Here is a 14,848-nt window from a genome sequence, read left to right as displayed (position 1 = left end):
TTATTATTTTTGCATTATTTTCTCTGGAGCCTGGACCCTGACTATACCTTGACCAAGAAATCGAGACCTTGACAAAAAATAATTGACTATTCCTGACGCAGATTGTGACAGGTTTTTTTGTTTTTTTTTTCCAGAGGATACATGGATTGTAAGACAACAAACCACGGAAAGAGAATCTGTAGAGAACTCTTATGTCAGCTTTTAATTCCTAAAACCTTTCAATACCACGGAATAACACCTAATAAAATCATGTAATATACACAAATTGGGATTTTTACACTGTGTTTATTTGCACATGGTCATTTGAGGTATTTTATTCATATAAATGTAATAAAAAGAAATTCATTTTGTTCATGAAAAAATATTGTAAGAACAAGAAATTCCCCAAAAATAAAATGAAAAACGATTGAAGAATAAAAAGAGTTTCAGAAGGCTCTAAAAGTGAGAGCAGCCGCACTGCAAAATGTTACGGTGGCACACAGCAATCGGATTAGCAGCACAGAGGAGCTGTTTCCCTGCTGCATTATTAGCTTGAGTGTCAGCAGTACTTCAGCTATAACCCACACCTCCGGGTGGATTAGCTACGTGGAGTATAAAACACCACTTAACTGGTGGGTGTGGATGGGAGTCGGGTATGGGGCAACACTCTGCGTACCTCGAGCTGACACTGCAGGGAAGACAAGCCCGTAGCAAGGAAAGCACATAGCAGGGCAGCTTTGAGACCTTAATTAAACAGTAGGGGAACCCTAGAGAATGGGAACTATCCATTTCTATTGACCTTATCATGATTCAGCCCAGTTTTTAGGGTATAGGAAGTGTGTGGTCATTGAAACAGGTTTATAACTAGGAGAAATTAAAGGAATCAGAAAAACTAAAACCACAGCAACACTAAGATTTGGCATTCAGCATTGGTTACATACTCTATGCAGAGCTGTTTACAGAATAGCCGGATTGGTTTATATGCACTGCTGCTGGTGATGTGATGGGGGCATAATCAGACAGCCGAACGGATGCTGCATTGGGGAAGTGAGTTTGGAGTTCAGACCAAACGAGTTCTAGAATGAGAGACAGAAATAACTCTGAGCATATTGTACAGGTCCCTAGCTGTCAGAGACCATAATCAACAATATAGCTCCCCCAGAGAGCACCTTAAAATGCCGGGGGCCGAGGGGAAGCATACTTGGGCAGACCGCTGCATTGCAGGCACAGAGTTCCCAAACTAGCATACACTACATGAGTCATCCTATTTCAGGGATCCCGCCGATTGTGGTGGGCGGTGAGGCAGGAATAGGGATGGAGGCAGATGTACTGGGTGACAGAGGAGAGGGAAAGCGCAAGGGAAGTTTACCAGAAATGCCTCGTATTCATATAAACAAAAAGCCTCTGTTTTGCTGCATCTATTGGTGTTTCACTGGAGCTCTCATGAACAATAGAATCTGTATTCGTCGTTTTCAGTTCTTTGTAAAAAGCTACGTTATGCACAAAATGTTTCTTATCTGTCCCCAGGAAGCTGTTTTGAGACAGTCAGCACATATTAATCCCTGGAAATGGCCTTAAACTGTGATTTTTGCACTCTTTATGCAAAAACACCCCTAACAGAGACAGAAACGGTCCTGTTTGTAAGAAGCCAAATTCACACCACATCATCGTACAAGGAAAGCAATGACGACACCTGGCCATCTGAATGTAGCTAAAGTATTTACATTTACCAGTGGTAAATCCTAGACGGCTAGGGACTTTCAGAGATGGCAGTTGCGTGTTTGCGTGCACACAGGGCCAGTTAGGCATCTAAGGTATGTCTGCGCAGCAAAAGCTGTGTATGGACTAACCCACTTAGTTAGCGTGAATCCGGCTAGCCCAGGTAATAATCGTAGTGAAGATAACCCAGCGTGGGCTAGTGAGCCCAGTGTGTACCTAGGGGCTGTGACAGGATTGTACTACCTAGGCTTTAGTCAATGGTGTGCTGTCTTCACCACTTTTGTTACCTGCACTAGCTGGATTCAAGTAGCTCAGGTAGGCAAGCCTGAGCATAGCTTTTACTGTGTAGACATACCCTAAATGACCATATTTATGAAACAGGTCATCCCCCTATCGCAGAGAGTTAATTTTCAAGGTCTGCCTGCCCCCAAGCACAACGGTACAGTTGTTTTTAGTAAAACTGAGGCCCTGTGAGGTAAAGCTTTGAGCACATATAAACGTATCGTGCCTTCTGCTATTCCCACAGCCACCGACCGTAGAACCTCAGAGTCACAAACACCTTGGGCAGGGAGGTTGTTTGAAACTCAGAAATGTTTGTAACTCTGAACAAAACATTATGGTTGTTCTTTCAAAAAAGTTTACCACTGACCATTGACTTAATACAGCTTTGAAACTTTACTATGCCAAAGATAAATGTTGCTTTCCCTTTATTTGTTTAGTAGTTTACATTGAACACATCACTGTGCTGTATTTGCTTCTTTCTTGTCTCTACTGCTGCCTGTTTGCGTACTTCTGGTTCCAAATGAGGGGTGTGGTTGACTTGTCAGTTCGTAACTCTGAGGCTCTACTGTGCTAAGAGCTTGCCATGATGCATACGTGAGCCTATTTTGGTTATATTTTTGTTCATATAGATCAGGGATGGGCAAACTTTTTGGCCCGAGGGCCACATCTGGGAATAGAAATTGTATGGCAGGCCATGAATGCTCCAAAATTGGGGTTGGGATCCAGGAGAAGGCCAATGGGAGCTGCGCGGGCAGGAGTTGGGGTGGGGGCAGTGTGCAGAGTGGAGCCTGCTGTCTGCCCCTACACATAGGAGCCGGAGGGGGGCCATGTTGCTGTTTCCGGGAGCCATGTAGAATGGCCCCTGACCCTGCTCCCCAGCTGGAGCGTGGCAAGCCCCAGACCCCGCTCCCCAGCAGAGCTTGAGGATCGGATTAAAACAGCTGGTGGGCCGGATCTGGCCCACACACCGTAGTTTGTCCACCGCTGATACAGATATTTCATAGGGGAATTTCCATATTATTACCATATTCCACATACATCCCCTGTAGTACAGTCTTCCCTTTTGTGAAACCCACAGGCAAACTTTTGAGACAAACACAGCAAAATAAAGATAGAAACAACTTCAGAATAAGCTTAACCTAAGACACTTGCCTTATAACTAGGATCCAGCAAGCAGTTCAACCTGCATCTGTATTTAGAACAGGACTTCAGCAGCATAGTCTGACTTCATTTTAAAGTAACTGAGTCCTGCTAGTATATTAAAGTTTTTGTTCATCTGTTGTTTCTACCCAACTGAATTCCACAGTTCAGGAAGCACCAGACCATTCTCTTAGTCACTCAGAAGTATTTTCCAGTTCCTAAGCTGCCTATCTCCTTCATTTCCCCATGTTGTTAAAAAGGTGCTGATTATAAATATCCAAACTCAGCTTTATTTGCAGGAGTTAATTTGCTTCAGAGGAGCAATTATCTAGATAATGGTTTCAGTAGATGAATCCAGGGAATGCCTTATTAATCAATCAAGCAACCAACTAAAAAGGTATTTTCATGACCGTATATTTCATGTGTGTTTTCAAGCAAAGAAACATTCCCTCCCCAACATGGACTTGACCCTGAGCCACTGAAGTCAAAGGACTTTTGGACACAAGGCCTCAGTGGGAGCAGGATCAATCCCAACACAGGACTGAATTCAACATATAATTCCTCTGCACGCCTCACTCAAGAGTCTGCTGAACCCTTCACTTATAAGGGAGCACTTAGGGCAATTCCATTCATTTAAAGGATCAAGGGTCTACCTTGAGAAATGCCATTTATGGCTGAAATGTTGGTGTCGATCAAGTTAACGTATGTTTAAATGAATGGAATTGCCCTAAGGGCTTATTAAAGATAAGTGAAATCTTCAGAAATTCCAGAAAGAAAAGTGCCTGGCAGCTGTCTGTTAGTGACCTGTATTAACAGTATCAGGTGTGTTTTTGATCTCTAATTCAATATGTGGGTTGTTTTCTTACTTTAAAACACAGTCACAGTATTTGGAACAAAAACAGAAAACAAGAAAAATGCTCTTTAATCCATCTGCATACAATCAATTTCATAGATAGATCCCTCGTCTATGTCTAAAAGGGGTACGCAACTGAACTGCCAGGAAATATGTCAACGTCACCCAGCTAGGTGACTAGGTACACTAACACATTCAGTTATTTCAGTCTCCCCAAACCCCATTAAGAGGGGCAGAAGATAAGATGTAATACTGTGACTTCAGACTATCAGGTATGCCGGAGGGACATTCTGACTTCGGCACATTACTCTGGTACATATGCAGGCCAAGTTCACTTCTGACAAACAGGAGTGGTGCCAATGAAATCCAATGGAGATGAATCAGCTAACCCCAGAAGTGAGTTTGTCCCTTTGTGTAAAACAGGCAACATTATGCACAGCCCACAGGAATTATGTTGGGATCACCTATTTCTGCAGCAGTCACTGAAATCTTTATGGCTGAAGTGGAGCATTACGCTTTATAACAATTTACAGGGCATCCAGTTTTTTTAAGCTGTAGCATAGCCAGATGCTTAAAAACCAGACACTAAACGACCAAGGGGAGATAGCAAACAGGGGGCTGCAAACATAGGAGTTTTGAGACAGAGTTTGTAAGAGGAAGAAAGAATAAAATCACCCTGGTTCGAAAAGGCCCCATTGCAGGTGCTAACAGTGCTCCTGGCTTCTCCACCTGCACCTGTGTCTAGACAAAGAATCCGCCTATACCTAGGTCCTAGTGTGGGTTTGCAGAGACTGTGGCCTGCACTTCCCCAACACAGAAAGCCAGGCTGGGGAGACCACCCAGGGCGAGAGGTGCCTACTCAGGAGGCAGGCAGGAGACCTACAGGAGGAGGGGACTAGGCTGAGGAGCGTCCATTCACACAAGGAATTCATTGAAAATATGCCTATGGAGACCTCCAAGATGGAGGGAGCAATCCAGCTCGAGAGGACTGCAGCAGTACCATCAGGGAAGGACGAAATGGCTCCTTCACGAGGAGGAAGCTGGCTGCTGGCTACTTCCGGCTAATTCCCATGACTGGAATACTGGTACAAAGGGGACCAGCTTCTTCAGGAAGGACAAGCAGGGGGGAAAAAAAAGGAGGAATAGCAAAGATGTATACACGGGCACTGAGGTTGAGACAGAAGTGGAAAACAGACCTGTTGAAAGTCTCTGGGTAAGGATAAAAGGGGTAAAAAACAAGGGTGATGTCATGGTAGGGGTCTATTATAGACCCCCTAACCAGGAGGAAGAGGTGGAAGGATCTTTTTGTAAACAACTAATCAAATCATTGAAAGCACAGACTTGGTGGTGATGGGGGGACGTCAACTATCCAGACGTCTGTTGGGAAAACAACACAGCAGGGCACAGATTATCCCACAAATTCTTCGACTGCATTGGAGACAACTTTTTATTACAGAAGGTGGAGAAAGCAACTAGGGGAGAGGTTGTTCTAGACTTGATTCTGACAAATAGGGAACTTGGGTTGGGAATTTGAAGGTGAAAGTGATCATGAAACGACAGAGTTCATGATTCTAAAGAATGGTAGGAGAGAAAACAGCAGAATAAAGACAATGGACTTCAGCAAACTCAGAGAACTGGTAGGTAAGATCCTGTGCGAAGCAACTCCAAGGGAAAAAAAAGTTCAGGCAACATGGCTATTTTTAAAGAGACATTGTTGGCGCTTGTGCTTTTAATAATCTCAGTGTGTAGGAAAGATAGGAAGAATACTAAGAAGCCACCCTGCACTAACCAGGAGATCTTCAATGACCTGAAATTCAAAAAATAGTCATACAAAAAAGTGGGAACTGGGTCAAAGGATGACATGTATATGTACTATATATAATAGAACCACCACCACAAGCATGGAGGGATAAAATCAGAAAGGCCACGGCAAAAAATGAGATTAAACTAACTGGGGACATAAAGGGTAACAAGAAAACACTTTACAAATGCATTAAAAACAGTGGAAAAACAAAGGACAGAGTAGGCCGAGAGAAGACTGAGTGGGGGACATGATAACAGTCTTCATGTATGTAAAATGTTCTTATAAAGAGGAAGATGATAAATTGTCCTCCTTAACCACTGAGGACATGACAAGCAGTAAATCTTTAATTGCAGCAAGGGAAATGTAGGATAGTTATTAGGAAAAACTTCCTAGCTGTCAGGATAGTTAAGCACTGGAACAAATTACCTATGGAGGTTGTAGAATCTGTCCCTGGAGGTTTTCAAGACCAGGTTAGATAAATACCTGTCAGAGATAGTCTAGATAATACTTAGGTCCTGCCTTTTGTGTAAGGAACTAGATGACCTACTGAGGTCCCTTCCAGTCTACATTTCTATGATTCTATAGATAATATTAATAAAAGTGAAGTATAGAGGTATCAATCAACTTAACCCCTTAGAGGACTGCTTTATTGCAGACTACCGTATGTAACAGATCTAAGATTTAATTTACTAGATGACTGGGCTGAAGTTTTGCATATCTGGTTTTAACCAGTCAGTTAAGTATTTTTTAAAAACCACAATGTTCAGTTATAAAAAAGAGGGAAATATACTTCACTGTGTTTCATCCAAATTTTACTTAAAAAAAAAATCCTCTTTTTTGTAAACATATTTTGGGAACTTCCCTGATTTTTCAGCTAACGTAACAGAAAATGAACACTCACATTTGCCTGCATTTACCCTAATCCCAAAATCAATGCCCTCTTTACATAGAAATCAGAGCAGAAAAAAAGACTAATCTTATTACATCACGTGTATGTCTGTAATTTAGTACGTATAAAATCTCTTTACAAAAATCATACCCTTCTACATAAGCGCACACACTTAGTAAATGCTCATCTGAATAGTAAAAAAATCCAAATGATGGACTGTGCACCTCTTCTGGCTTTCTTGAAATCTACACAAACTGTAACATTACCAGGCTGCTTATTATATGGAGAAAAATGTATGGTAAGATGGGAGAAATAATAAAAAGAGTACAAAAGAGTTTCAATCCTGCAGCCATTAACATATGTTTTACTCACACAGGGTATGTCTACACAGGAGCTGGAGGTGAAATTTCCAGTTTCAAGGAAAGGTACCGACACTAGATCTGACTGAGCTAGGGCACTAAAATAAAAGTGTAACGACAGTCTAGTGGGAGGGGCTAGACTTCCTAAATATGAACTCATCTGAGTATGGTATGTATTTGAGCAGCTAGCCCCTCCCTCTATAGCAGCTACATTTCTATTGTTAGCATGCTAGTTTGATCAGAACTAGCACGAATATGACTCCTCGAGATGGAAATTACACCTTCTAGCTCCAATGCAGACATATTTATGAGTGATCTCCTGGTGTACTCCTCCCTATAGTGTTAATAGGGCCCTTAAATTGTAACAATAGTCATCAGCACATGGTCTGAGATGGCCCCAGAAATGTTACCAGTTATGGTATTTTGAATGCGTGTGCAGGAGACAAAACATAGCTACTAAAAAAAGATGTCATACGCACCAGTAAAGAACCAGTCTTGAGTCTCAGTCCTTTATGAAGTTGTGTTTAAAGCTTTGAACAATTGGTTTAAAAAATAATAGAAATGTTGCAAAACTTTTATTATTTAAAAGTGCCCTTACCTGCACAAGGAAAATGATAAGGAAATAAAAGTTGGCAATTCTTCTAAACTGTTCAAATAGATTCTTCGGAAGAAAATTCCAGACCGTGTACTGCAGGGTGAAAGAACAGAGAGATAAGCTGCGCAAATATTACCAGCTCACAAATGTTCAAATGTCAACAGAACCAAAGATCAACAACCCTCACAAAGCTTAATTTACTCAGGGATTGAGAGTTAAAGAAGGGGAATATATGTTTAGAAGTTTCCTAAGAAATAAGATTTAGTTAATATATATATTAAAAAAAAAACGTCAAGTAGTTATATTGGATAGATGTATCCCTGCTATAATTTTACGGATGTTATACCCAGGACAGATTTGGCCCAGGGTGTTAGTTCTCTTATTTTTGAGCCTCTTCAGAAACTCACAATAGCACTAAGCAATTCTAACGGCATTTTTTAACGTGCCTATCAGCATTGTATCTAGGCTCATTAGACTAAGGGGGCACTTTGTGAGTAGCTGCTACATGAATGCACAGGGGGAAACAGCCCAAGGAGTCTTCCTCTACTGTTTCTCTCACAAAGAGGCCAGCCATCACTGAAGTCATACGTTCTATGGCATCAGGGACAAAGGATTCTTAACCCTTCTCCAGCCGTCGATGCATTAAAAAGGACAGGCAGAGCAGCAGAAAAGTGCCCTAAGAGCCGTGGACCCAGTCAAGGGAGAAATCCCCCTGGGCAAGGACTGAGGAAAATAGCTCCAGGTTGCCTCTTTAAACTCAGCAAAGGAAACACCGGGTGTGATGCTGGGGGAAGGGCTGCTGGAAGTAGCAGAGCTGTGGAGGGTCTAGGGAGCACTGCCACCCACCAGGGACAAACTGCTGTAACTCCGCCAGGTCCGCAGGTATGTCTAAATTATTCTGGGGCCACTTTGACCCCTGCAGAATAGGGGAGGCCACAAAGATGCGTTGCAACTCCATTGAGTGGATGTCTGGGGCCTTGCAGGCCTGTTTTCCAGTGGAGGGGAAACCTGCGGTGCGGTGCGGATATATTCGAAGATGAACACACATACAGCTGTCCTGAAATAAGACGGTCAAACAGCACGCAGGGCAACGCCGCCTTTCAGGAGTCTCAAACCAACATCCAGGCCTGGTTCACAGAGAGCAGCAAAATTCTCCTGCTGCTTGCACAGCGTCCAACCCCACCCCTGGGACCACGGTTTCTACACAAAGACCTCACTAACAAAAACAGCACCACCATCACCATGCGTCTGCCCAAGACTGACTGACTGCTTGCACATTAAGAAAGAACTTGGAACTCTATGTCTAACCGTGCCACCAGCAGGTTAAATCCAATTTACCCCCTGGGCTATGAATTCTGGGCTTCATCTCTTAGGAGGTGTAACATACAGAGTCTTGCCCTGTATTCCATAACAAAGCTACTTGAATTCTTCAGCACACTGGGAAGGCGGATGAGGAAATTCTGCAGCAGATCTGGATAAACTCCAACACGGAAGTTTTATCTGAATTAAATATGAACGAGAACACTGTTCCCCCAGAGTGATTTATTTTATATTAAATTCAGCTCGTTTTTAACCTTAAGTTTTGGATTGTGTCTGTATTGCAAGTTTTTGCACTGACAATGGCCACAGCATGGTAGAAGTTGGTGGGGGAAGAGAGAGGAGGTTTTCATAGCTGGGTGGGCAGCTACTGGGACTTCTGGACCATGGAAGTAGCTCGGGATGGTAGGATACAGACATTAGCTAGATGTTGCTACTAGAACATCAGCAGTGAAATAGTTAAAGGAGCATCTCCAGTGTGCCTTATTGCCACACAACCGAAGAGACAGGTGGCCTACATCTAGGGTGACCAGATGTCCCGATTTTATAGGGACAGGCCTGATATTCAGGGCTCTGTCTTATATAGGCGCCTATTATTCCCTATCCCATCCCGATTTTTCACACTTGCTGTCTGATCACCCTACGTACATCTACAAGGACAGTGGAAAAATTAAAGCCATGCTCTGGACCACATGCTGCCCTTTATTCATCCACACCCATCCCTTCCTCTAATGTCAAGTGAAGCACATGGTCCCTCTGATGGGCAATAACTTCCCTATAATTGCACTCCTGTCTGTGTGAGGCCAACACACACATCCTCATAAAAGGCTGCAGTGTAATAGGACTGTAGCCCCTGAGACCCACACTGGGACTGAAGACAGACATATGCGCAGACTGACAACCACCAGATTAATTAAAAAGAAAAGGAGGACCTGTGGCACCTTAGAGACTAACAAATTTATTTGAGCATAAGCTTTCGTGAGCTACAGCTCACTTCATCGGATGCATTCAGTGGAAAATACAGTGGGGAGATTTATATACATAGAGAACATGAAACAATGGGTGTTACCATACACACTGTAACCAGAAAGAAAAGGAGTACTTGTGGCACCTTAGAGACTAACCAATTTATTTGAGCATGAGCTTTCGTGAGCTACAGCTCTGATGAAGTGAGCTGTAGCTCACGAAAGCTTATGCTCAGATAAATTGGTTAGTCTCTAAGGTGCCACAAGTCCTCCTGTTCTTTTTGCGAATACAGACTAACACAGCTGCTACTCTGAAACCAGATTAGTCGTTCGCTGCCCGACCTTGAGTCTAAGGTTATTGCGTAGAAAAACTCAGTGAGCTTAGAATTAAACTGGTTCAACAGAACAAGTCTAGCTCTGACAGATCATAACACATTGGAGCTAAAAGCTTGGGTATGGAATAGACTGCGTGAAACTTCCGGGACTTCACTAAAAAGTCAATATTTGCACCCCCATTACAATTCTTTCCCACAGAAAAGCCTAAGTAGCTGTTTGACTCCTATATCGCACTTCCTCTTTCCACAGGCAAGAGCAGTGCCAGTTGTCACTTAAGCTGAAAAAACGTCCACCTTCATCTCTGCCCCACCCCACCCCCCAAAATCAATTTTTTTCCCCCTTTACTCTTTTCTGTTCGGCCTGTGTAGCTTGCAGATGGAAACAAACAGTTTATGAAGTCAGCAGCAGAGAACTCTGCTTCTCCAATTGTTCTGGAAGACAGAATCACAATCAAAAAAACCTGTCGCGATTTCACTAAGTTAACTGAAGGACGGGTGGGGGGCAGGGTGTGCAGGAGGGGTGATTTTCTAATATTAGCTGACACACCTGCTTCAAAAGTCAGGTTAGTCCTAGTACCACCATGCTTCACCCAACTACCATTCGAACTCTAGCATGAGAACGAGCCAACGTTCTCATGAACATCTGCAGTTGGAGGTGAATGTGTTCTGCTCATTGGAAGGTGGGGGTCCGTACTTCCAGATTACGTACAATAGTTTTAGCAATACAGATTGAAAGCAGGCATCATGCATCAGACAACACTGAAGCAGGAGGAGGGTAGGGAAGGTTATCAATGTTGAGGTCTTGTATCTTGCAAGTTATCAGAGCTAGGGATGAATGCATCATTCAGGAAGTGCCCTCGGTCCAGCTGTGCTATTTTGCCACTGGGCACAAACATAAGAACTGCAAGTCCTGAAATTTAGACTAGTGTCATTTTCAATCCCTGGCTCCTTTGACAGACTACGGTCTAGATTTATCCCTGGCTAGTTTGCTGAAGACATGCACTAGTGTTGGATCCCAAAGCCCTCCCACATGGGAGTAGGCCCATTAAAAGACTAACCAAAAAAAAAGAAAACACCACACACCATACCTATTCCTGTGTTCAAGGGCTATAGGATAAGATTCATAGTAAATATATCTAGGGATATTAGTGCCATTTACTTGATTTGTGCTTAGCAAAAAAAACGCTTCAATCCTATGGTATAATGGACCTTTAACTAAAATTAACAGGCTAGAGCCTCGCTTCATTGATCATAGCCGCTAAAAGGGCTCCTCAGGGATTTAGCTGTAAGTCTCCTTTGTGCTGCTGACTTAGCAAATGTCAAGATCTGGCCCACTGGGTTTTTGCACTTCACTAAATACAATTACACAACAATATACAACATAACTCCATGTTCCTTCTTCTAACTTTACACTTTGAAATCTGGCTTTCTTCATGGACTTATAAACTAGAGTATTGTCTGGATTCTAATTTTTCCAAAAAAAAAAAAAATCAATTATTCGCAAGTTGACACCCCCTCCTCCCCACAACTGGAGGTGGTTAGGGGAAAGAGTACAAAAATCAATGGGATTCATGCCTGTAAATAGCTTTTAGCGCTGCATGGCACACGTCAAAAGGAAACAATGCTCAAATAATGAAATTTTTCTCTCTGCTGTGAAGATAATCCCTTAAAATCTTGAGACTCCATACTCTCGCTTTTCTCTCTTTAAAAAAAAAAAAAAAATCAAAGGAACTGCATACATGTTTGCTATTGGAATACTGCCTTGTTGCCTTCCTTGCAACTGGGTTTCTCACCTTTTTTTAGGGATGAGAAAGGGAGAAGATCACTGGATCATTTGTTTTGGAAAAAAATAACAACATGAACTTTAAAAGCAAGTATAAGAAACAAAACTGGTCAAACAGATGAACTTTCTGTGTCCTTTAAAACAACAAGTCCCTTTTCCAAGAGTCATGCTGACATCATTAAAGAAGGGGAGGAGGAGAGAGGGGGGAAGGAAGAGTCCATGTCTACCAAATATAAGAAGGACAAAAATCAATAGGGAAATAACTTTAAAAGAATCAATGGAGTTTGACACAAGATTAGTGTTTTTAAAATAATTCTAGTATTCACTAAAGAAACAAAAAAACCCAAATGGATAGTCCCCAGTGGCACAATCTTGCAGACCTAATGAAGAAAAGTCAAATGGAGTTTACCAAGTCAGCCCGCAGGGACTGGTCCCTAGCACAAAGTCAGTTCTGGTTCTAATGCAGACATCAGAGGGACATAAAAGGCAGCAGACATTTAAATTGTTTGGAGTAGAAAAAAAAAAAGCCAACTGTAACCTTTAAATTATAAAGTACAGTATGACTAAAGTCTGTAACTATATACTGGGCAATCCCAAAACCACCTTAGTAACAAGCTAAATATACATTCACCCAACTAGCTTAACAATAGCTGATGCCAGTTGTCTGACATTGCATTTCAATTTTTCCAAGTCTTTTGAAATAGCTTGATAGATGTCAAGTAAAATAAAATCAACCAGAAGGAAGATAGGTATCATCACATTGTGTTTGCAATAGACAAATGCTATATTAATAGAGTACTGCATGGTTTCCTCTTTATCCAATGGAAAGGCCAAGTGTTAAAATACACACTGTACTAAGTTATTTTTGTCCTACTTGAAAAGAAAAAAAAAAAAAATCTAGAAGCACGACAGTTATCTGTCCATTTTTAAAATAACCAAACAAACCCCAAACGAAAACCTTGTAAGTCACCAATCACAACAGATATGGTCTTGCCTTTATATTTTCACTCTCCAAACAATGGAGACCCAGAAAACATTGAAGCAGGTACTAATCTTTGTGCCTCGATATTATTCAGCACACAGAGCGGGAACTCATGTGTGCATTCACTCAGTGGGCATTAATAAGGAAGTGTATATACAAACCAGTGGTTTGGTGCAAAATGAGCTTCCAAGCTGCTTTCAGATTGCACCAGGTAGATCATAAAGTAGACTCAGAAGGAGGTATCATAATATGCCCATGTGTTACTAACAAATGCAATTCTAACACCATTTGCACATCTCTCCTAAACCCAGGTGGGACATTTTGTGCAAAATTAGAGAGCAGAACATAACATTTCATCCCCAACCTCTCAATAGAGGGGTTCAGAGAGAAGAGTCTCTTTAATACAAGGTACGTGATTTTAGACTACCACCCATAGTCCTATTAGATTAACAGTCTTGGTTATTAAAACTCCTACCGCACCGGCAATGGAACAGCTGAACACTGGGGCAATTTCTTCCTGCGAAGAGCATTTTAACTACTCAAGTATAGATTTCTGAGGTTTTAAATGTCAGGAAGCCACGACTGATGATGAAATACAATAAGGTTGAGGAACAGGAACAGAAATTTGCAAACTTTCCAGCTGATTAAATGACCATAGTGCAAGGATTAAAAGAACCAACTTACCTTGGATGAGACAATTCTATTATCACAGAATTTCTGCTCGACGTAAGCATCTGTTTCTGAAACTGGGCGGTGGCCAACAAACACGGTGCGTGTACCAACTCGTTTCTCTTCGCCAGCGCACTGTCAGAGACAACAAGGTAAAGGCAAGTTAAGTCCCTGGCTCTCAGGTTCACACATTTCCATGCCTGTGTCCAGATAACAAGTTCCACATGCTTCTGATTCTGATGGCTCCCACACAGCCCTTCTAAACTTCCATTGTCCTGGGCTCTCTCATTACAGCGTTGAATGGAATGAATGCAGTGTAGAAGTGATTATATTCATGGTCTCACACAAGGGGTAATTATTACCTTTCCAAATACCAGAAGACCACATTTACACCTTTATCAGCCTTTCCTGGTCCACTGCGAATGCCTAAGATATGTATGAGAGACAAAGTGGGTGAGGTAATAATCTTTTATTGGACCAACTTCTGTTAGTGAAAGATACCAACTTTTGACCTTACAAAAAGCTCTTTCACCAACAGAAGTTGGTCCAATAAAAGATACTACCTCACCCACCTGGTCTGTCTATTCTGGAACCAACATGGCCACAACAACACTGCAAATAAGATAGGTAAAAAAGCAAAGTTTTCCTCTACATCTGAGCATTTCTATTAGTGGCTGGCATCTCTCAAGTGGAAATACTCCAATCTGCTTGAGTTGCCTTAAACTCCTACGAAGAAGAAACCTTTCCACTTTCTGCTTCAGGAGAGGGGAAATACACTTCAAGGGCTTTGTCAGTCATTGCCTGGGGCTCCTTAATGGGAGCTATTTTGAGCTTCTGACCTCTGAACACCAACCTTGAAATCTCTTCTGATCTATGGCCAAGTCATTTCTAAACATTTTTGGATTTGTTGTTTCTTTTTTAATCTTCATATGTTCCGCTAAAACATCAGTGTGTGAATATTTAAGAAAAATTCTTCTTAGAGCTTGTCTACAGAAGCACTTCCGTTTACGGCAAGATTGGGTATAAATCTACTCTGAACACAAGGCACCTGTGTGGACTCTGCTGCCCTGCACTAAAAGTCCCCTAGTGCACTTTCATCTACTCAGGGTAGAAGCATCTGCAGTGCGCCAAAAAGGCAGGTGTTAGCTGTATTATTAGAGTGTCAGGAAAAATTAAT

The 14,848-nt window shown here is 42.0% G+C and overlaps 1 protein-coding gene across 2 annotated transcripts in view; it reads right to left on the bottom strand.

Annotated features, from left to right (window-relative positions):
- Positions 1–14,848, bottom strand: part of ATP11C (ATPase phospholipid transporting 11C (ATP11C blood group)) — a 116,446-nt gene that overhangs the window by 59,691 nt on the left and 41,907 nt on the right. For both annotated transcript variants that reach the window (XM_077827240.1, XM_077827241.1), the window contains exons 2-3: positions 13,687–13,806; positions 7,624–7,713 (exon numbers count right to left, since the gene is read on the bottom strand). In XM_077827240.1, the coding sequence (XP_077683366.1) occupies positions 7,624–7,713; positions 13,687–13,806 (210 nt within the window). The remainder of the gene's footprint in view (positions 1–7,623; positions 7,714–13,686; positions 13,807–14,848) is intronic.

Source organism: Eretmochelys imbricata, chromosome 9 (assembly GCF_965152235.1).
Source record: "Eretmochelys imbricata isolate rEreImb1 chromosome 9, rEreImb1.hap1, whole genome shotgun sequence".
Taxonomy (NCBI): domain Eukaryota; kingdom Metazoa; phylum Chordata; order Testudines; family Cheloniidae; genus Eretmochelys; species Eretmochelys imbricata.
Note: the sequence above shows the minus strand (reverse complement) of the source record. Positions and strands in the feature narration are given on the sequence as shown.